The sequence below is a fragment of the Puntigrus tetrazona genome, unplaced genomic scaffold, assembly GCF_018831695.1.
Source record: "Puntigrus tetrazona isolate hp1 unplaced genomic scaffold, ASM1883169v1 S000000148, whole genome shotgun sequence".
Lineage (NCBI taxonomy): Eukaryota > Metazoa > Chordata > Actinopteri > Cypriniformes > Cyprinidae > Puntigrus > Puntigrus tetrazona.
In genome coordinates this window covers 402,501-425,000 of record NW_025047824.1, presented here as the reverse complement: position 1 = coordinate 425,000, position 22,500 = coordinate 402,501, and the positions used below count along the sequence as shown (strand labels likewise).

At 39.4% G+C, this 22,500-nt stretch overlaps 3 protein-coding genes across 8 annotated transcripts in view; 2 read left to right on the top strand and 1 right to left on the bottom strand.

Annotated features, from left to right (window-relative positions):
* LOC122332740 (cyclin-dependent kinase-like 5) overlaps positions 1 to 10,530 on the top strand; it is a 47,926-nt gene extending 37,396 nt beyond the window's left edge. The window contains 8 exon segments of the mRNA XM_043230113.1: positions 1 to 159; positions 1,487 to 1,588; positions 1,841 to 1,946; positions 2,742 to 2,835; positions 3,237 to 3,342; positions 4,495 to 4,617; positions 6,217 to 6,405; positions 8,394 to 10,530. The exon segment at positions 1 to 159 is cut by the window's left edge and continues 883 nt beyond it. Of these exon segments, the coding sequence (XP_043086048.1) occupies positions 1 to 159; positions 1,487 to 1,588; positions 1,841 to 1,946; positions 2,742 to 2,835; positions 3,237 to 3,342; positions 4,495 to 4,617; positions 6,217 to 6,405; positions 8,394 to 8,732 (1,218 nt within the window). The 3' untranslated portion in view covers positions 8,733 to 10,530.
* A 1,006-nt stretch (positions 10,531 to 11,536) lies between these two features.
* On the bottom strand, positions 11,537 to 21,536 carry rs1b (retinoschisin 1b). 2 transcript variants are annotated; one of them, XM_043230107.1, is made up of 7 exons: positions 21,404 to 21,536; positions 17,140 to 17,402; positions 16,375 to 16,400; positions 15,946 to 16,132; positions 13,250 to 13,391; positions 12,936 to 13,131; positions 11,537 to 11,860 (listed from the first exon to the last, which is right to left on the bottom strand). In XM_043230107.1, exons 2-7 carry the CDS (start codon positions 17,183 to 17,185, stop codon positions 11,702 to 11,704), a joined length of 756 nt encoding a protein of 251 aa, XP_043086042.1. In that variant the 5' UTR covers positions 17,186 to 17,402; positions 21,404 to 21,536; the 3' UTR covers positions 11,537 to 11,701. The 2 variants fall into 2 exon arrangements, with proteins under 2 accessions (XP_043086042.1, XP_043086041.1); XM_043230106.1 differs by lacking the exon at positions 21,404 to 21,536 and adding an exon at positions 18,564 to 18,700.
* Positions 19,250 to 22,500, top strand: part of zgc:162858 (uncharacterized protein LOC337771 homolog) — a 22,988-nt gene continuing 19,737 nt past the window's right edge. For 2 of the 5 annotated variants that reach the window (XM_043230110.1, XM_043230111.1), the window contains exons 1-2: positions 19,377 to 19,400; positions 21,418 to 21,596. In XM_043230110.1, coding sequence (XP_043086045.1) covers positions 21,418 to 21,596 — 179 coding nt within the window. In that variant the 5' untranslated portion in view covers positions 19,377 to 19,400. Of the gene's footprint in view, positions 19,401 to 20,211; positions 20,365 to 21,417; positions 21,597 to 22,500 lie in introns of those variants that run through there. The other 3 variants (XM_043230108.1, XM_043230109.1, XM_043230112.1) reach the window with 3 other exon arrangements.

Here is a 22,500-nt window from a genome sequence, read left to right as displayed (position 1 = left end):
AGACCCCACGGGGGCGAGGCGGGCGGACTGGCAGTGGGGCAGGGGATGCCCACGAGGGCCAGCAGTCTACAGCTCCTAACCCCTCAGCTCCAGCATCGAACCCTGCCGAGGCACATGGGCAGTGCCGTTTCGCGGGATGCAGGGTTAGACGACATCAGGGTCAGTCCTCCAGACCTCATTCACTCTTTTTAGTGATTTGCTAACGTGGAGCATTGCAGCATGCTTTCTGATGCCTGTGAGTGTTCGTGAAGTTGTAGAGGCGGGTCCGGATCAGGAGTGGACAGCTCTGGCCCTGTAGGACCTTTCATGCAGAGTTTAGCTACCCTCCAAAGTCTTCAAGTCTGTAGGTTAAAAATGACTGCAGATCTGTTTGGTCAAATATGGAGCTAAACTCTGTGTTAATGTAGTCCACCAGGACTGGAGTTGCCCACCCGGGTCTGGATGTTTTCTGGACATGTGGCTTGTAAATATTAAGCTCTGTTTCAAACCTTAATGAGCTGCCCCAGTGTCTATTTTCTACATAGGGTGCTTCTAAGGCAACATCCTACAAAATTTAAATATCTATCTATCTATCAATCAGTCTTTTTGCCTGTCTGTCTCTCTCTCTCTCTCTCTCTCTCTGTCTCTCTCTCTCTCTCTCTCTCTCTCTCTCTCTCTCTCTCTCTCTCTCTCTCTCTCTCTCTCTCTCTCTCTCTCTCTCTCTCTCTCTCTCTCTCTCTCTCTCTCTCTCTCTCTCTCTCTCTCTCTCTCTCTCTCTCTCTCTCTCTCTCTCTCTCTCTCTCTCTCTCTCTCTCTCTCTCTCTCTCTCTCTCTCTCTCTCTCTCTCTCTCTCTCTCTCTCTCTCTCTCTCTCTCTCTCTCTCTCTCTCTCTCTCTCTCTCTCTCTCTCTCTCTCTCTCTCTCTCTCTCTCTCTCTCTCTCTCTCTCTCTCTCTCTCTCTCTCTCTCTCTCTCTCTCTCTCTCTCTCTCTCTCTCTCTCTCTCTCTCTCTCTCTCTCTCTCTCTCTCTCTCTCTCTCTCTCTCTCTCTCTCTCTCTCTCTCTCTCTCTCTCTCTCTCTCTCTCTCTCTCTCTCTCTCTCTCTCTCTCTCTCTCTCTCTCTCTCTCTCTCTCTCTCTCTCTCTCTCTCTCTCTCTCTCTCTCTCTCTCTCTCTCTCTCTCTCTCTCTCTCTCTCTCTCTGTCTCTCTCTCTCTCTCTCTCTCTCTCTGTCTCTCTCTCTCTCTCTCTCTCTCTCTGTCTCTCTCTGTCTCTCTCTCTCTCTCTCTCTCTCTCTCTCTCTCTCTCTCTCTCTCTCTCTCTCTCTCTCTCTCTCTCTCTCTCTCTCTCTGTCTCTGTCTCTCTGTCTCTCTGTCTGTCTCTAGTATGTGTCCAGTACACAGTCTGAGTGTGTTGTCTAGGTAGGCAGCTCACTAGGGTTTGTAACAGGACGTCTGAAGGAATGTGTGCGGGCGCTTTGTGCTTCACCTGCTCTCATCTCTCCGTGAACAGAGTGACCCCGCGGCCGCCGAGGTCAGTCACACGCGACCTTTAATCCGGGAGTCCACACGGGACAACACCGCCGCCTTTCACGCACCGCGGCAAAAGAGCGAGGTCCGCACCATCCCGCTTTCCCTCTCTTCCACCGTCTCTATACCTCCTTCTCTTCATGCTCCTCTTTCTGCTGCCCATTTTTCTGTTTGCTTTGCTGTCTCATCCAGACAGACGCATTTCGGTTGTGTTTTCTTCTGTTTGGAGTTTAAGCACAGGGGAAAGCGTCACTGTTCATGATAAATAATGTCCTCAGTGTTACGTGCAGCATTTTTTTCAGCTGGAAAGCATCTCTGACACGTGTTGATGCTACAGGGAGGCGTTTATCACGAGCAGCTCACGGATGACAGTGGATCGGCTAAAGAGAACCGCATGATGTACAGCGACTCCGTGCCTCGGCGGGTCGGGAGCTTCTACAGGGGTCAGTCACCTTTTTCATCATAAAAAGTTATAATATTAGTTATTTTGTTAATTGTTTAATTACAATTTAACATAATAGAATTTTACTGTATTTCTATAAAACGGTTCCTCTTGCTGTAATAAAAATTAATGTTACTGGCATTTTTAAAATTAATTTAATTTAAATTATATTAAATTATAAACTTTGTAAATTAATTACATTGGCGCTGTAGTTCATGCACAATAATAAATACATAAATGTTTTTATCATAATACCAGGGTTATTTTGATGCTGAATTGTTATTGTATTTTATCTTGTTTTATTTTATTTCCATGTTATTTACTGACAAATGCAATGGAAAATCATACTGTAGTACATGCACGTAATGTGGATGCATGCGTTATAAATAACAACGTCACTCTATCATGAGAGATTTTTTTTTAATTTTTAGTTTTGTTTCTATGTTGTCTTTGTTCTGCCGTTTGAAAAGTTCTCTGTTCCCCGTATACTTTAGTTACGTACGACAGGTTCATGCAGTGCTTGCTACAGTCTCTACGCTGCAGGCGTGATGCAAATCAAATGAAATTGCTCCCATTATAATCAACAAAACTGTCAACACCGCACGCGTCGCGCTATCTACTGCCATACAGTCATTTCACGCTAACTGTGTTGGAGGGACAATCAAAACCCAGCAAAACAAATACCGCTTTGGAAAAAAGAAGCCATGCGAAAAAAAGAGGGAGAGTCGGAAACAATGCAGAAGTTACTGTGACAGTTGATCTTGTTAACGTGTTGATGTTGTTCTGTTCGGACCAGTGCCGTCTCCCAGACCAGATAACTCATTTCACGAGAGCTCAGGAGTCACGATGGACAGCAGCCACAACATACACCAACCCACATACGACCCCTGGTGAGGACGCCCCGCTGTGAATGCGCTAATGCTACGTACATATGTGCTACTATTATTTGGCTGTTAGGACTGTATTTTTAAAAATGTGTAGCTGTCCTGTGCTTGTAAAAAAACTAAATGTGTGTGTGTATATATATATATAATGTGTGTGTATATATATATAATGTGTGTGTGTGTATATATATATATATATAATGTAAATGGCCATGATGCAATGAATGCTTTTTAAATGATTTGTGATATTTGAGTGTTGAGAAAAAAAAAAAAAAAAATATATATATATATATATATATATATATATATATATATATATATATATAAAATAAATATTTGTGCATACATAGACAAAAAGCTTTATTTTAAATGTGATAGCACTAATTAAATGTGTCTGGTTTGACGAGGACGGGGTCTGAGACACGGGACATGAGTCCCCCAGAACCCACCAAAGAGAAGGAGAAACAAGGCTTCTTCAGATCCATCAAGAAAAAGAAGAAGAAGTCTCAAGCCGTGAGTCTGTGTGTGTGTGTGTGTGTGTGTGTGTGTGTGTGTGTGTGTGTGTGTGTGTGTGTGTGTGTGTGTGTCACCTTTTATGTGTTGTATGTGTTTTATGTCTTACAGTGTCTTATTATGTCTTACTAATGTGTGTGTAAGTAATTAGTAGAGTGTAAACCAGACCCGTCAACAGAGTTCTGATCTCTGTTAGGGTAACCAGTTTGCAGGGTAATTAAAACCAAAAGTATTTTGTTTGTTTTGCTTATAATTGCATATAATGTTCACTAAAATCATTAAAATAAATTCTTATTTTCAGATAATTACAAAGTAAGTTACATAGAAATACTAAAACAATAAAAAGAATAATATTTAAATTAATATTATAATTAAATTAACATTGAAACTATAAAGACAAAGAAACTAATGAAAATTAAATAAAATTGCAAAAACTAACAAAAATTTTAAATGAAAAGGGAAAAATGTGAACTAATTCAAACTATTAAAAATTTAAAAAAGGGATTTGTTATTTGTTATGAATAATATTAACATTAACTGAAATAAAATATTTAAAAAAATTGAATTTAGTTTGACGTGAACTGAAAAACTGAAAAGTATTTATAAATACTGTATAGGCAAAAAATTACAATTATAGAAACTAAATTAGCAAAAGCTTTAACAAACGTTTTTAATGAAAATGCAAAATATAAAAGCTGTTTTAAATATTAATAAGAGCTAACTAAATGCGTTTAAAAATAAAAACAAGGTCAAAATATGAACAGAAGCTAAAAAAAAAAAAAAAATGTATGAGTCCTATGGCTGGGACGATAAATCGATGCAGATTCGATTCGTGGATCAATTCAGAGATCTTCCGAATGCATCACGATTTTACGCTTTTATGACTCGACATTGAACATCCACTTCAACCTTTTCCAACTTTATGAATGATTATTTCAGGTTAAAGTGTATGTGTGTAAGGATCTGGAAACAAGTGGAGTACGGCTGTTTCTAAAGCACGCAGAAAGAACGCCATCTGACGTTCAAAACCGAACTCGACCCGAGGAAGAATGGTGACGCTTTCGTAAAACCTCCGAATGGATCCACGAATAAGCGGATGTGCTGTTGTTGGCCGTGGTGTCTCTGTGTGAGTGCTGTGCTCTTGTATTACAGACAGACGCTGATGACGAGCGAAGGCCAGTCGTGAGGAAAGCTCTGTTTCCTCTCTTTCACTCTCAGAGGAGCTTCACGCACAGCTCCTCTGAGAGAGAGCGCCCCCTGGTGGCCACAGCAATGGTACACCAGTCTCACACACACTAAACCGCTGCATGATTAACAACACTAATCACTCCTGCTCCGCCTCCTCATTGGCTGTCGGGTCTGTGATGTCATCGGCTCATTAGTGTGACCCCGCCCATATATGCATCCTGTGGTTTGCATGTTTTTCAGCAGAAAAAAAGTCGTATTACAGGCCAAAATGGAAGAGATTATATTTTGCCTATAGAAAGTGAATCACAAGATGACTTCTGAAATGCTTTAAACAACACTATATTATTCTAAAATAATATGCAATATATTAAGTGCTGTCAAATGACTAATCGCATCCAATATACCAGATTTTGCTTGAATAATGTTTGTGTATATAAGAAAAATGTATTGTGCATTTTAAATACATTTGTATATAATATAAAATACAATAATATAAATATAGAAATGTATATACATGTAAATATTTTCAATAATGTGTTTTTGTGTATTTCTATACATAATAAACCACACACGATTAATCATTTGACAGCATGAATTAATACATATTATTGTTTTTAATACATTTGTTTATTGTGTATGTGTGTGTGTATGTGTATATATATATATATATATATATATATATATATATGTGTGTGTATATATATATATATATATATATATATATATATATATATATATATATATATATATATAAATAAATAAATGATAATATGCTGTTGTGAAAAGTTAAAACCTGAATTCGAAAATGTTTTTTTTTTTTTTTTATCAAATAAAAACGAAGACTTTCAAATCATACGAGTAATTTTTTTTAGTCACACTAGAACACGGAGAACATAACAATTGTTTAAACTGAGAAATTTTACACTTATCCACTGAGCTCTTTTCGAATTTGATGCCTTAAAAGTTTGACACAGGCTCCAAAGAGCTGGAAAAAAGCAAGACGTTTTGAAAAGATTTGGCCGGGGGAACTGATATTGGGTCTGTAACATTAAGAGATGGGCAGAGTCTCTCCAATCTGTGAAAGAGTCTGTAAAAAGATTGCGGAATGCTTAAAAAAACAGTGTTCCTCAATGTCAAATTGTAAAGCCTTTGTGGAAAAGTGTTCTCTGATCCAAATTTGACCATTCTTGTTGGAAATCATGGACGCTGTGTCCTCCAGCTTGTTATCAGCTTTGTGTCTGATGGTATGGGGTTTGCATATGGTCTAAGCAGCTTGTAAGTTTTGGAAGGCACTATTTTGAAAGGTATATAAAGGTTTTAAAGCAGCATATGCTCCCCTCCGGATGACGTCTGTTTCAGAAACCCATAACCTTGATACTCAGACCTCTTTAAACAACATGACGAACGTGCTCCGTATAAACCATTTTGAGATTTGCAGCAGGCATCAACTTTTAAACGAGCTCATTTTGCACGTGAAAAATTTCTCGGCGTGAATGTTACGTGACTTGAAACGATTTCCGGAATTCGGGTCGCATCAGTGTTTTTACTCGGTCTAGTCTAGTTATTACTAACAATACTGTTACTGCTAATAAAAAGAGAATACCAAGAGTTGTTTGCGGGGGGCTGTCGTCGCGCGGCTGCGACGTGGAGGTGATTGACGGCTCTGTGTGGCGTGTGATTGGTCAGGTGCCGAGCGAGGGGCCGGACCAGGTGCTGATGCAGAAAGCGTCGCGCTCGTACACGCACCAGGGCAGCAGACATCGCACCCGCAGCCGAGACCGAGAGCGCAGCCGCGACCGAGAGCGGGAACGAGACCAGGACCCGGAGCGGGACCCCGACTGGCCCGCCGAGAGAGCGGCCGAAACACACTCGCAGGTGCTGGACACACACGCTCACGCTTCACACCGCAGCTCGCGTCTGCGTAAAATAAGAAATGCACGATGCTATGCACTTAGTAATCGAAATCCATATCAGAGATTTGCGTTCGGAAGGATTTGGGGATGTTTTAGAAAGAACAGGACCGGTGAGTTTGATGCAAGCGGGGCTAATGAGCTTTTTTCAGCTCATTAAAGTCCACTCTTGCATTGCAATAGCTCTGTCTGGAGAGAACGAGAGCTTGGGCGGTTGGGCTGAGCGGGAAGGGTCTAATCATCCTAATATTGTATAAGGACGATCTGGGTTGTTGTAGAGGTGTGGTCGGCGAAGTTCGACTGATCGTCGATCATAACTGCAAGGTCACCCTAGAAGGAGTTATGGGTGAAAAACCCAGCTTTATAGAGAAGTGAAACGATGGGTTGGCTGAGACCATGACGGTTCTGTCCTAGCGAGGTAGAGCTGAAGGTAGGCGACCATCGGACCGTCTGGTTGGAATGAGATGTAGAGTCGAGTGTCATCAGCGTAGGAGTGATAGGAAAAGCCGTGTTTCTGAAAGACGATATGCAGACAGAAAAGAGAAGTGGTCCGAGCACCGAGCCTTGAGGAACGCCCTCAGCAGCCAGAGGTGGTGACTTCGAAACATCACCCTTCCGAGACGCCCTGAAGGACCTGCCTGAGAGGTAAGACGTGAAGCACCGAGTGGATGCTGAGATCTGCTGGTTAACTGAGGATTTGAAAGCTGCTCTTGCGTCTCAGGGCTTCAGTAAACCGAAAGCAGCGCAGTCTCAGGACGTTACTCTGTGCAAGAAACGCAACTCGCTCGAGTGTCTAAGCAATGCATGGAAGGAGAGATGCCGGCTTTACCCGAGCCTGCTTAGGTATTGAGGAAAACGTGGCAGTGTGAAGAGACGCTGGTAACGAGAGTAAGTGCAGGTACAGCCGAAGACGAAATGTCCCGGTGGACAAGTAGTAGGATGAGAGGGAAGAGAGTGTGTATTTGTCGTTATCATTGGTTTGTGGTGAGGGGAACTGATGCATTGATATGCTTTATTTTTTAGGATTTTATTGATTCCTCCCCCCAGAATTAGTTTGAACACCTTTGCAATATTATACTTTTTTTTTTATTGTCACTTTTTATTAATTTAATGCTTATACATATTTAAAGAACAGTGTACACAATAGATGTAAAATAATGCGGTAAATTAAAAAGAAAACAAATCATGAACATGCCTAGAAAGTAAGATGGTTTTTTTTTTCAGAAGCATATTAGTTATGTGATGCATGCGAAAGAAAAGCAAATATTATACATTGCACAGTTTAATTATAATCAATACGAACGTTTACATTTTAGGTTTAGAAATTGCTAAAATCATCCAAAGTTGCAGGAATAAAATACCCACGCAGAAATAATGCATAATAGAGTTTATTAATAGTACTTTTATTAATAGTGCACTTGTGTGGTTACAGCTCAATATGTTATATAATCACAAGAGTCAGTTTTGGATATTTTGTTTTCTAATTAAATATTGCATTAAATTGCATATACACCGCATATTTAAAAAAAATGATAAAATATGAAAACATTTGAAATATAAAAAAGATTCAGTTTTTCATTTTTGTTATAAAAATAATGTGACTTTTTTTTATATAAATAAGTTTTTTAATTTTGTATAAATTAATTACTTCTAAATAACACGTGTATAAATTATGTAAATTATATAAAGGTAGAAATACTTTCGACCTGTTAAATATATAATAAATATGAAGAAGGTTGTTTTGGAATTTTTTTGTTTGTAAAAAAAAATTTGAAAGTTTTGTAAAAAATGTTTTTTTATTTTTATAAATGTAGTAACTTGCATGAAAATATAAAAATAAGTATTTATGTATTTATGTTTATATATATATATATATATAAATAATAATAATAAAATAAGTGAGATGCTGAGATTTGCATCAGTAAAGTCAAGTCTTATTTTTCTCTCTCTCAGCCTCTAAAGTCTTTGCGGAAGCTGCTTCATCTCACCTCCTCGTCCTCGTCCTCCAACCAGACCTCGGCAGACCTCCACTACCCCCTGCCCTCCTCCAAAGGCGGCGGGAGTTTCGCGGAGCCGCGCGGCCTCGGCTCCATGCAGCCCAAGGGCCGCCGGCCCGCCGCGTACGGGGCCCCGGGGCCCTTGGAGTCCGGCTGGCACTCCAGCGCTCTGGGCCGCCCCGAGGGAAACCCGTACCCCGACCAGCTGACCTCCAAACCGGGCCCCAACGGTTTCGCTCGCCACTTTCGTTCGCGTTTGCCAAACCTGAATGACCTTAAAGAGACGGCGCTGTGAGTCCGACTCGCGCCTGATGGACCTTCTTTTCTCGCGAATTAAGGGTAGGCCTAAATGTCTTTATTTTTGTCTTTTTTTTTGGGTTTGGTTTTTAATATTTGATAGCACTTCTTATATTATTTATGTAATGTAACTACTGTATTTTTTGGTTTGGATAATACCGTCTACAAGCAGATGATATAGCTCTATGTAAATGGGAATATATGTATAGCACTGTACGTGCAGCTTTAGTTTCTACTCTGGTTGTAGTATATAAATATCTGATTCTGCATAATTATTACTCTTATATTTGGCTAAAGGTTCATGTATAGACAGTATTGACATTTATTTTATAGTTCTAGAATAAGACTACAGTATATATAGATATTACAACTTTGTCTTTGAGTATTTTCTGTTTACAATTCAGTGAATATCAGTAGATATTAAGGTAATTAATGGTAAGAATGTGCGTGTGCTTCCCAGATAGCGCATGCATGTCTCTTATTCATGTAGAAATTCAATCATGTTAAGACGCAACGGGGACGACGAACTCCAGCAAATAATCCCGAATCGAGAACGGTCTCTCCCGCTCGCCGAAGCTGTAATGGTTCGATTAAAAACACGTCAAGCGCAGCAAAATTGCGAAATGTTTTTACGATTTAAAAAAGCCGTTTTTACGCGAACGTCCATTCGACTGTAATTTATTTTTGCGATTCAAGTTTGAATTACTCCGGTCTTCAGCGTCACGCGGCCCTTCAGAAATCGTTCCAATGAGCCGAAAGTGTTGAAAACGCAAAGGATCCTGAAAAATAGTGATATTAATCAATAATAGAGCGGCAAATGGGCATCTTGTTATGATTTCTGAAGGATCGCGTGACACTAATGATGCTGAAAATTCACAGAAATAAATGACGGCATTAACGTAGAAAACGGTTATATAAACTGTAATAACATTTTTACTCATTTGAATCCAAATAAACATTAAAAATCACCACAATTCCAGACTTTGGACACACATTGTATTCATGGAGATGGAGAAAGGTCCACAAAGCATGCGTGCGCTATCGGGGTTTCGCGTGAGTCTTTCGTTAGTCTTTGCAAACCACAGCCAGTGAAATTTCTCAAGCCTTTTAAATAACAACCGAAGCAAAAACGTCGACCAGATCTGACCAAATCAAACGAAGCGGTGTGGCTCCGCCTGCTGGCCGCCGAGATCCACCGCAGCAAAAAAAAAAAAAACGAGAAGAAGAAGAAAAAAGAGAGAGTATATGATGCCTTTTTTTATTTTTAAAGCAAGGTTACTTTTTACTATATCTTATCAGTCTTTGATTCCCTCAGGTATAGAGTTCTTTGAACGCTGCAAATACAGTTTTACATGCAATATCTGGATATATCAGATGTCGAAGCTCTTTAGATCGTTTCTTGTTTCTGTTTAGGGAAATAGAGCCAGTGTGTGTGTGTGTGTACACGAGGAGGAGATATAATAATAATAATAATTTATTAAATTTATGCAATATGTAATTTCACACTCGCCAGATAATCTTCTAAATAAAGCTCAAGGTTCCTGGAGGCGTATTGTTTCCTCTCAGCTGGTTTTTACACCAATGAATCGTTTGTCAGTGGGGTACGCCGGATCGCCTGGAAAACCCGGCTCGGTTACGCTTCACGTGTACGAGCTCTCCACCAATCATCTAGATGATTGAGAACATTGATCAGGAGCCGGTCAGTTGGCTGGGATGGTAACGAGCTCATTTAGGTAACCATAAAACTGCCTGTTTTTAAAGAAGAAAATGAATGAATAAAACCAAATCAAATCGAATTTGTATTGTCCTTTTAGCGGTGCACTTGAAATGTTTTTTTTTGTCGTTGACCAGATCATTGTCGTCATCTCCCACACCCTTGATGCTAAATGCTAGCTACATCTTGTCAAGCAATCCAGAAGAATTCTCCTAACACTTCCTTGTTTATTTTGTAAACCCAGAAGAACATCCTTGGAGCAAAAAAGCAAAGTAAATGAGAAAAACCTCCCCTAAACTCCTCCTCTTTTATTGATGATCTACAGAAAACCGTGTTTTTAAATCAATAAACAAACCCTTCCGGATCAACCATGCAGAGCATTCTTTAAAGGTACACTCCACTTTTTATTTTTTGTAAAAATACTCTCATTCTGGTGTAATAATCAAGTTATAGTACTTCGAAAACCGTACCTTTTCATGTTCCCGCCGGTCTTAGTGCATGATTTAACTACGGAAGAGTCAGGCTTTTAATGGGAAAAACATCGAAACCCTTTAGTCTTTTTTTGAATGCGATGCTACCGGTCCAATTGGATTCAATGGTCTATGCTAAGCTACGCTAAAAGCCAGATCGGCTGAATAGTTTCCAAAACGGTAAATCAATTTATTAACTCCGGAGGAGTTGAAGAAATGAACCCGTTTCCCAAATAGGGAGCGTTCCTTCAATGCTTATTTTATTTCCCCAGAACGCTGTAATGACCTAAAGAGAACCTATACAGATCAACAATTGTTAGTTTGGGCGATTTGTACTTTTTAAGGCTTGATTTTAGTCTTCCATTTTGTTTCGCACGGACACCGACTCTTCGCCTGTTCGCTGAACGGCTCCCGTCTCTCCAACGTGGATTTTTTCCAAAAGACGCATGAATTACATTAACACCAGCGTGCCAGGCCTCTTCAGGTTATATTTAGAGCCGCCATTTATTAGATGATAATGGTTTATTTCGGTTGTCGTGGTGAGTCAGAAACAGCAGCGCTAGCTAGCCTCTGTAGCTCACTCACTGAATCAATGTGGAATCCAATTCTCATTTCAGAAAGCCAAAGGACCAGTCCTCCTTGCGTTAAACGTTTTCGAAGATCAGCAAGTCACTGATAATAAAGCAGTCGTCTCGTTCCCGACCACAAACGGTTTATTAGCTACAGATCGGGTATCACCTACCTACTGACTTTATTCTAGCGCGGAGGTGGCTGAAGCCGCTCTCAAGCCGCGACGCACTTGTTCATGCACATGAGCAGCTCCAGGCGCAGGGCGATGCGCGTGTGCCAGCCCAGAGGAAGGATCCGCAGGAACCTGGCCACGATGGGAGGACGCAGCAGGTTCTGGACCGTGGAGGAGCGGTCCGTGTTCCCATAAAACACCTGGAGGACGAACGCAAGCCGTAAACCTCACCATCCGGGACATTATCAGACAAACAAACGAGCCACAAAAGCAGCCGTTGGCGGCCATCTTTAATAAATGCGCTCGCCACTGATGCATGGTTTGCTGAAAATGCGTAGTCGTAGGAATGCTTGGTACTACTCGACAAAATTAACGTTTGGTTTGTTTCATGGCAGTAAATGTATAGTAAGTGTCTTAGCGATGACTCGATATCCTAATGATTTTTTTTTAGCATAAAAGAAAAATCGATCATATAAGAAATGCGTTCTCGTCTGTTTCTACAAATATACCTGCGCTGCCGATGACTGCTTCTGTTAAAAAAAGGTACGTTTTAGTTGTTTGGGCACTTAAGTGACCGAGTGCTCCGTGACTTAAAATACAAAGAGATAGATTTTAAGCAAGTGTTGCTAAGTTAGCCGTTAAATTGAAAACTTTTCAGACTACCCTAGCATTTTTTTCCTAAAAACATCTGTTATTATTTTTTAGATTAATAATGTTTTTATTTTGCAAATTTTAGCAGCTTTTGATGCGGTGTGCACATCACATGAATTTACGTTAATATTAATAATGCTAATAAAAATTCAATTATTGTTAAATCATGATACACTTTGTTAGTAGCCTGTACCTGTGAGAAAAATATCTAGAAGAATGTAAAGGGTACTAGTAATTTTAGTTGCAACCCCAAAAACAAAAACACAATGTGTATTTAAAAATGCAAGGAAAATCAATAAGAAAATATTAATATCCTTCATATTAACAGTAGCCTGCGCCCTATTTCTACAGACTTTATTTATTGAATTTATTTCTTTTATTTTACAAGGATTGTCTTATTTAAATATAAAATCTCTTCTTCCCTTCCCTTTTTGTGGTTCTTATCAGCGTTGTACGTTACATCTAATGAATGTTTATTGCATTATTTCAGTTTCGAGCCATACAACCTAAAAAGTGGCTACTGTATTTTTTACGTTTTTTGGGGGTTTTTTTTACAGTGTGCTATCAGGGATGGGGTCAAACGTTACAGGTTGATTTTACTCCTCAGTTTTTACAGGCTTTTACCCTGTTGTTTCCGGTCTGGTCTTTGTAATAGATCCAGTTGAGGTGGTCTTGGGTCCGGTACTGCAGGCTGTATTTCGTGGTCCACTCGTCGGCGTCGCAGCGGCCCTGGGTCATGATACCCGAGACCACCCGCACCTCCTGGAGGTCGATCTGAAGCCACTGACTCGTGTCCTGGAACTTGGACAGCCAGGCGCAGCTGCGACGGAGCAGAGATCACTTCAATACGACCCCAAACGACTTGCATTAGGTTGAGCCGTAGTCATTTTGCTCATAGGCTTTCATTTCAGGCAGCTAGGTTTTTCGGAGACGCTTACCCGAACCCCTGGCTGTTCAGTCGGGCTTTATTTGGGGTCCATGAGGAGAACCACCCCACATACTGATCCTGGCTTGAACAGGTAAGCTGCTCCGCCATCACCGACCCGGACTCGAACCCCATCGGCTTGTGGTACGGACACTCTGATGGGAAACCGTCAGGTCAGCAACATGCTAAAGGTGCCTTACTCAAACAGGTAGTAGCATCATGATGCAGTATGCATCAACAACTCTGCTTTAACAAACAATATATGGACGTTACTGGAACGTTATGCATGAATCTGGTTTCTTTCGGTCGAGTAGGATTTTTTCATTGATGCCTAAAATCAGGTCAGTGACCAATAAAAGTCTGACACAGGTTGTTCATAAGGATAGGCTTCGCGATTGAACTGAAGCTTAAATATGACCGCCAGAAGTAAAGAGTCAAGACAAGAGAGACCCAACTGACTTCAGCATCACCACCATTCAGTTTCTGGAACTTCTCTGTAAGAAACATCTTTAAAGCATTACTTTAAAAAGTAAATGTTTTTAGGGGGTATTTTGAATATATGTGACCCAAAAAAAGCAATCATAGGTGTATTTTTACCCAACTGTACACTCTATGGGTCGAAATGATCTGTTTTGCTCTTATGCCAAAAACCACTGTACATTGCTAAGGTCTCAATGTGGACATCTTTAAAAGTAGTTTTCTCAATATTCATTTTATTCAGTTACATCTCCGTCCTATCGTAACAAACCATACATCCAATGGAAAGATTATTTAGTCCGCTTTCAGACGACAGACGGACTCTTAAGGCAGGTTTTGTGGTCCAGGGTCACATATTTTCAAACTCACTGACTTCAAGACGTCGGAAGCAGAAGTGATATAAACCGAACACAGGACACCTTGAGTATCATAGCGAACGAGTCGTGCATTGCTGCTCTTTACAATCACATGGGAGCGTGCGCTGTCATACGAGTCTTTTCCAGGCTAGGTGAAGATCAGGAGTCCTGCTGATTGGCCCGTGTGGATCTCCGGCAGTTTGTGAAGGCACAGGACACGCGGCCCTATTTCAGGCCCGGTAATCTGGGCATCATAATCATTAGTCATGAGATTATCCACTGGCACTCTTCTTACCTCTCGCTCATCTCGTCTCCATCAGACAGTCCTCTGGTTCTCTTTTTTTATTCTGATGCGGTAATAGTTCGATCGTAATGTCAGACTGAGGTCAGAGGCCGCTTCGCGTGCCATCACTTTTAGCCGAAACATCACGGATGATTGTTGCTCACGTAATCGCTCCAAAGCCTCTTGGCTTCATGCCCTGAATCAGTAAGCGTGCACTTCTGAAGGGACTGAGGGATGCTCTCGTCTCTAATCTTGCCAGTGACTGTAATTAATGCGTGACCTTGCATGTTTTTGCCATTTAACACCCACACGGGCCGGATGCAGACATGCATGTGAGTTTGTAGTCCTGTTAAGCTTGCTTATAGTCTTCAGAATTCATAAAAAACTGCCTGTAGTCCTCATAAACTTTCTTATAGGCTCCATAACTTCGCACATCTAAAGCTTCTTCTATATCATGATATTTTTTTTTTACTGTACTGTACAAATCAGGTAAGTCGTTCCCAATTGAACCAATTGTAAAAAACGTTTCTTTCTTCTTCCTGAACGAATCAGTCGTTTGAAAGAATCGATTTAGTGACGATTCAGTGACTCAATACCACTATTTTTGAAAATCGGCTCATTTTCCAACCTCCCCCCCCAGAGTTAAACCGCCGAGTTTTACCGTTTTCTAATCCATTCAGTCGATCTCCGGGTCTGACGGTAGCACTTTTAGCTGTAGCTTAGCATAGACCATTGAATCTGATTGGACCGTTAGCATCGCGCTCAAAAATGACCAAAAAAATCGATATTTTGGAGAATGACAGTATAGTTCCTAGTGATATAGACCTAGAAAATCACAACTTTTCGTTATCTGTCAGTCTTAGTACGTGACATTTTTGAGCGCAATGCTAACGGTCTAATCAGACTCAATGTTCTATGCTAAGCTACAGCTAAAAGTGCTACCGTCAGACCCGGAGATCGACTGAATGGATTAGAAAAGGGTAAAACTCGACTGTTTAACTCTAGGAGAGTTGGGAAATAGGCCTATTTTCAAAAATAGAGGCGTGTTCCTTTAAGACAGTGTCGTCACAAACTGGTCATTTTAGTTTCTCATTTAAGTGTCACACATTTTTTCTATCTTTTTTTTTTTTTTTTTACATACAGTCACTTTTGAACATGCTCACACATCTTTATATCTACAGTGGTGGCCGAAATGATTTGATCAGCAGCTAAAAGAAATGGTTTGGAAGCATCGTAAAGCTGCTTTAAACACAAAGAAACGTCGATTTAATTTACTTAACAAGAAAATCTATTCGTCACATTCATTTCGACAGCCTCCTCATTTCACAAGTGCCTAAATCTTCCTTTAGCCAGGCAGGGAAGCATCTTAGAGACGTTCTTCTGGACTTAGTCTGTCTCGGTTTGTTTTTCCGTGTCATTCCAGACGCACTGGATGATGATCAGACCATTTTTTAGCTGATGAAAATAGAATTTTGGCCGTCTGTGAGTGGTGAGTGAGTGAGTGAGTGAGTGAGTGAGTGAGTGAGTGAGTGAGTGAGTGTGTGTGTGTGTGTGTGTGTGTGTGTGTCTGTGCTGTAGACTGCAGGCACTGACCCGGCATGCAGTCCAGGTAAGGGCTGCGGGTGGATGGCGTGGCGCTGGAGGAGGTCCAGGTGGCTGGAGTCCCGGTGGGTCTCGGTTCCTGACACTCGCAGTTACAGCCCGTCGGCGTTTGATTCTCCGCCACTTGCTTCACACTCACCTCATCCTCATCTTCATAAGGCCACGGCATCTCTAACTCCTGACACACACACACACACAACGTGCTTCCGTTTTTTTCATGAGGACATTCCGTAGGCGTATGGTTTCTATCATCCCTCAACACCTAACCCTACCCCTTACAGAAAACTACAGGCATTTAACTTAATTCTGTGTGATTTCTAAGCTTGTTTTCTTGTGGGGAGCAAAATAAAGGTCCTTGTGGGGACATTTGGTCCCCATAACCCCACACACACACACACACACACACACTCTTATACTCACCCCCTGTGTGTTTACACCAATGAAAACTGTGACAGAGATCAAAGAGATGCATGTTATTATTAAAGAAACATCCCAGTACAGTAAAAATACGGTTTTATTGTAGTATTTAAATATAGGTTTATGCTATAAACAATGAAGCTTAATGAAATGCGCTTTTGAAATGGGAAATATATTTTGTTTTCATGTTCATATGTATTTCAGGAGCAAGAAAACGGTAACTTACATATACAGGCTACATCTAAATGTATAATGGATTAAAACTAGACTTGTTTTTTTTTTTATATTATATATATATATATATATATGGTATTTTTTCTGGCTGAAGTTTGACAATATGCTTTTCTGAAATGTGACATGGGAATGAATTTTCTCTGAAACAAAGGAAAGAGCACTTTAAACACTTTTAAAATATATTTGGATTGTTTTGGTATATATATATATATATATATATATATATATATATATATATATATATATATATATATATATATCCCAAAGCTTTCTTATTTTATGAGACAAGTTGACCAGAAGAACGATGTCGCTGGAGTCGTTTTCAGAGCGATACATTTCCCGCTTCTGAACAGAATCGAGCCAATCAGAATCCACTCTGAAAACCGCAGAGCTCCTGAGTTGAATTTTCCACTTTTGCTTTGTCTGATTATCACTTCACTCTCAAGTTCATGGAAAGGCTAGGTTACTACTGGAAGCACACAGATGGTGTGTCCATCTCTCACACACACACACACACACACACACATTTTGTACCTTGAGTCAGCAGCAGCAGAAACACGCCGAGCATCTTCTCGTCCATCTTGATGATCAGGTCTAGTGCTCTGTGAGCGCCGGCGGTCAGGGTGCTCTGGATTACTGTAATCCACCGACTCCATACATCCAATAATAGACTTCTCTCTCATTGCTCCCTGCTTGCTCTTTCAGGACACCCACTTCTTAGGCGTTTCTTTGGCTGCACGCGTATCTATATAACTGCTTAAACCGTGTGTTTGTTTCCGCTTCAATACACGACGAACCTGCGAGAATCAGACATTTCCAGTAGGCCACGCAGACAACACACAGGCATGACAAACAAAAAAAGGTAGACATGAATAAATTACACATTTGACAATATATATATATATATATATATATATATATATATATATTATATATATAACTTTCAAACTTATATCAAATGCATAGTCTACATTTGCAACAAACAAATGCATAGAGGTGCATTTTTAGTAGTGACCCACACAATAACACAAGAGGACTGTTAAAAGGCTTATTCAATAAAAAATAAAAATAAAGTTATTCCAAATGGCAGGATTTTTAACATCAAACTTCACATTTCAGCCTTTAATTTTTTTTTTTAAGAAAAGAGATTAAAAATATGATTATACTAATATATACTAATTTAAACAATTATTATCAATATAATAATTTATTTTTAAATAACATTATATCTAAATAACATTATGTCTTAATTATTATTTACTTTTTTTTTATTTAACCGTCATATTAATCCATATAGCAATTCTTCCCAAATGTAAGACCTCTTATTTAGACTTTTTGTACCATTTTAAGAGTTTCAAATTCCACCTCTTATTTAGCTACCATTTTTAACGATTTTATTTATTTTGTTTGTTTTTTCTCTCCTTTTGTTTCTATTTGTTATGTTTGCATGCACCTGTTTAGTTTATTGTAAGGTGAAGATGTTTCGATATTGCCAAGTTGTTTTTATATTAATGATTGTTTAATAATAATAATAATGTTTCCAATCCCATGGCCTTACATGTAAACAGTTTAACTGAAGACATTTAGATTACTGAATCAACTTAAGTAAAGTCACTATACAACAAAATGTTTTTTTAATGCATTAAATCGAGTAGAAATATAAGTGGGGCCACTTTTCTTTTACAGTGCGTTAAAAATAAAAGCTTTTATTTTGAAAAAGGGCCTAACAGCGCTGCTGCGCCTTTAATTAAAAGTAGCTAAAAGCTAGATGCTAACAAACTAAGGTTGCTATATCTGCCCCTAAACCTCGTTAAAGCTGGAAACGTGCTAAACTGGCCACACTGCCTGCATGTGAACGTGGCTACTTCGAACGGAAACCGCCCTAAAAGCTATTCGTTTATTACGGAAGCCAATACTAATTGAAGGTGAACGTCTTAATTAAGACTGAAACGTTTCACCTGTGTCGAGCGGCGCTGACGCGCAATAAGTGCAGCGTCCAGACGCTCGTTTCTCAGCTTTCCTTCAGGCGCTGACCGCGAAGCGAACGGCAGAGATCATGAAGACCTCGTCTGAAAGGAGACGGAGCTCCCGGAAGACGTCCCGGAGAACCGACAGCGCGCGCAGACGGAGCACCGAGGCGTACTCCGCGTACATTTACAAGATCGAGAAGGTGCGGCGTTTTTGTGTTTTTTTTGTCACTTTTTAAACCGTCACAACCGGGAGCCGCGTTCATTTGCGCGCTCTCTCTCTCCTTCCGTTTTAGGAGATGACGGACGCGAGCGACGCCGTGTCTTTGATGCGCCGCCTGTCCGCCGCGCACGCGCAGATGGGCGCCGAGGCCGCGCGGCTCTCCAAGTCGAACCGGCGGCGCGTCATCACGCAGCGAGAGCTCCACACCGCCGCCAAAAAACTCCTTTCACGACTGACCACCGAGATGTAGACGCTGCACTTTTAGAGCTGTAAACGAATAAAGAGATCTAGTTTTTAAAAACCGTCTCTACGCAGTGACTTTATTTTTGTTTTGAATTACGCCGTACGTTGATGTTGGCCGGTTTGAATTTAACGGTCTGCGAAGTTTTCGCGTCTTGTGTTGCTACGCAACCCGCTTTAAGAGCGTTTAAAACCGCGCTCAGCGGCGGCGGGAATCAGGGGTCGCCTGGCAACGGCACCCTGTACTTAAAAATAACCGCTTTTAATACCTGATTCAATAATTCATATTCTTCGGTGTACAGCAAAGGTCACGGATGAATTCTATACAACTAGTCAGACTTGCCTCATGTCGTAGTTCAGCTCAGGTAGGCCATTATGATCATACTGACGCGTTTAGCAGCTGAGCTAATTAATGACAGCTTTCCTTGAGACGATTTGCATAAAACTTGTTGTCAGTGTGAAGAGACTCCCTCAGAAACCGGTAGCGTTTACTAGTGTCTTTTGTGGCCAAATAGCCTGTTATACGTGCTATTTTATTATAAAAGTGGGAGAACTGATATGTAATGTGATCGTGGCAGAAAAGTGAGTACTTTTTTGTCGCCAGGTGGCGCTGTAACACCAGTAAACGTAAACGGCATAAACAGCCTATTTGTTGTTTTAAATGCTTGATCAAAGGGTTTTCCGGAAGCTTCTTGTTTGCGCTAAATTATTTGAGTCCAACAGATATTGAATAAACGAATAAACGGTAAGTTTTTTTGTTTTTAACCTATGAAACGCGCGTGACATTTCAGAAAGAGCCATCGCCGAGAATTGACGCAATAATACAATTAAAGTACATCATTTAGTTTGGGAAAACAAATTTATTTGAAGCTGAACGGCACCCGAACTGAACAAAGGCCTACGCGTTTGTGCGTTAGTGCTAATGAAAGACTAATAAGGGGTTGTTTGTCGCGAAGCGGATAGGTATGTTTTTACCGGATGCAGTTTTAAATTCGACATTATACGTGATCCTCTGATTTGGGTTCCCGTTTAAAATCGTTTGACAATCAGCCCTCCAACAACACCGACGGGGGTGTGACTCTAGCGGTGACCGACGCGAGCGTCCTCCAATCAGCTGTCCGCGCTCCCGAGTGGGCGGGAATAACGGTCCTCTCTCCGCCAACGAGAAGCTCCACGAGCGAACCCTCCGTCCAATGAGCGACGAGCCAGCAGCCGACGCCGCTCAGCGTCTATCGTACACAAGAGTCGAGCCGAGACAGACGCGAATCACTGTGAACCCAGAACTCATGTGAATTCATCCCTCATTCACAAACCGGCCTCTTCGTGAAGGTACGTCGCCGCGCGTTGTTTCGTCGTTTGTTTAACGCCTCGCGCGACTGGAAGCGCGTGGAGATCGCACGCTTATTAGTTCAAGCGGACGCGTTAATTGGCTCTGTCGCGGTCGGCTGCGCGGAACGACAGCTCTGCTGCAAGTTTTGTGCGTTTGGTCTTTGAATTTATTCATGATGCTAATATTTCTGTCGGTAAAACCCCACTCTGTGCGAATAAACTGCCGCTGGGAAACTGTCGTGTAAGTTCAACAAATAGCCATAATTAATATCATGTTCTCCGTACGATGTGCAGTGTAATAGTGCTAGAGATAATGAATAATAATAATAAAAATAAATAATAATGTGATTTTAAAAATAAAAATGTAACTGGTTATAATAATATCTATTTATTATTATATTATGATATGCGTTTTTTAAAATTCTTTTTTACTGATGATGATGATGATGATTATTGTTATATATATATATTACTACTTTAATAATCTTATTAATTAAATGCATTAAATATCAATAATGTTTTTTGTTGCTTTATTCATAAAATGTGCTCTAGACCAAAGTGTGTGTGTATATGTAAATATGTATGCATTTAGTATAATTGTTTTTTATATTTTCCGTTTTAATTTAAATTGAAAGTTTTGGTCGTTTTGATTTGTGTTTTTGCGATTCATTTTTAATTTTTTTTTATTTGTATAGTTCTATTTCTTTTTATGTTGAAGTTACAAAATGAAAATTCCATCAATTTTTTTTTCAAGTACATTTTTTTAATTCTTTTAAATAATTTTCTGTGTTATTTTATAAATTATATTATATTATATATTATAATATATTATATTGTTAGATAAACAGAGAAATGCAAACAAATATCTTAAAATATGTGCCTTTTTAATTTAATGTTAATTTGATATTAATTTGCATCATTCTGTGCCACTGAATATTCGATCCTGAGTGATTTTTCACACACACACACACACACACACACAGCCTTTACTCTCCATAGGACCTCATGTCTGAAGTGAATGCGTCTGGTCTCGTCTCACCTCGTCTCTCTCAGATGCAGTTCATGCTGTTGTTCAGCAGACAGGGGAAGCTCCGTCTGCAGAAATGGTATGTTCCTCTGTCCGATAAGGAGAAGAAGAAGATCACGCGGGAGCTGGTGCAGACCGTTCTGGCACGCAAACCCAAGATGTGCAGCTTCCTGGAGTGGAGGGACCTGAAGATCGTGTATAAGAGGTCAGTGCTCTGAACCTTCTCCTCCTTTATCATCAGACTTGAAAAATAAGTAATGGACACCACACAAAATATTCAGCGGCTTCTGAATACCAATACTGTTTTAATATTAAGAATGTATTGTTTTATATATCCCATTTATTTTTGACTTTTTTGTCATTTTGTTGCTTTATTGTAATTTTTATTAAATTTTTGTTAAATTGCATAATTTTTTTTCTTTCAGTTTCAGTTAAAAATAGTTAGTTAATAGTTAAAAATTAATTTACTAACATATAAAAAATGTGTTTTCACTCAGTTAACGGTAATAACCAGTAAAGAGCACAGTGTGAGACTCTATGGGAATGACTTTTGTTTTATTTATTTACTTTTTAAATGTACTTTTGTGCTTAGAAAGAGGTTAATGAATTAACGTCATGGCTACTGATTTATCCATGCTGTGGGAAAAGAAACCTCGTTGCTGATTTGTCTTTTTAATAATTCTCTAAAGCTAGGCTTCAGTTAAAGCAGAACATGATTTCAGTATGAACTGGGCTATTTTAACTTCTGTTATTTGAAATTTGTTATGCAGTGATAAAAATATGTAGGACTTATGATTAAAAAAATGTATTTGATTAATAATGTATATATATATATATATATATATATATATATATATATATATATATATATATATATATATATATTTTTTATTTTTAATTTATATATATATATTTTTAATTTATATATATATATATATATTTTTATATATATATATATATATATATATATATATAATTTTTATTTTTTAATTATATATATATATATATATATATATATATATATATATATATATATATATATATATATATATATATATATATATTTTTATTATATATATTGTGTATATATATATATATATATATATATA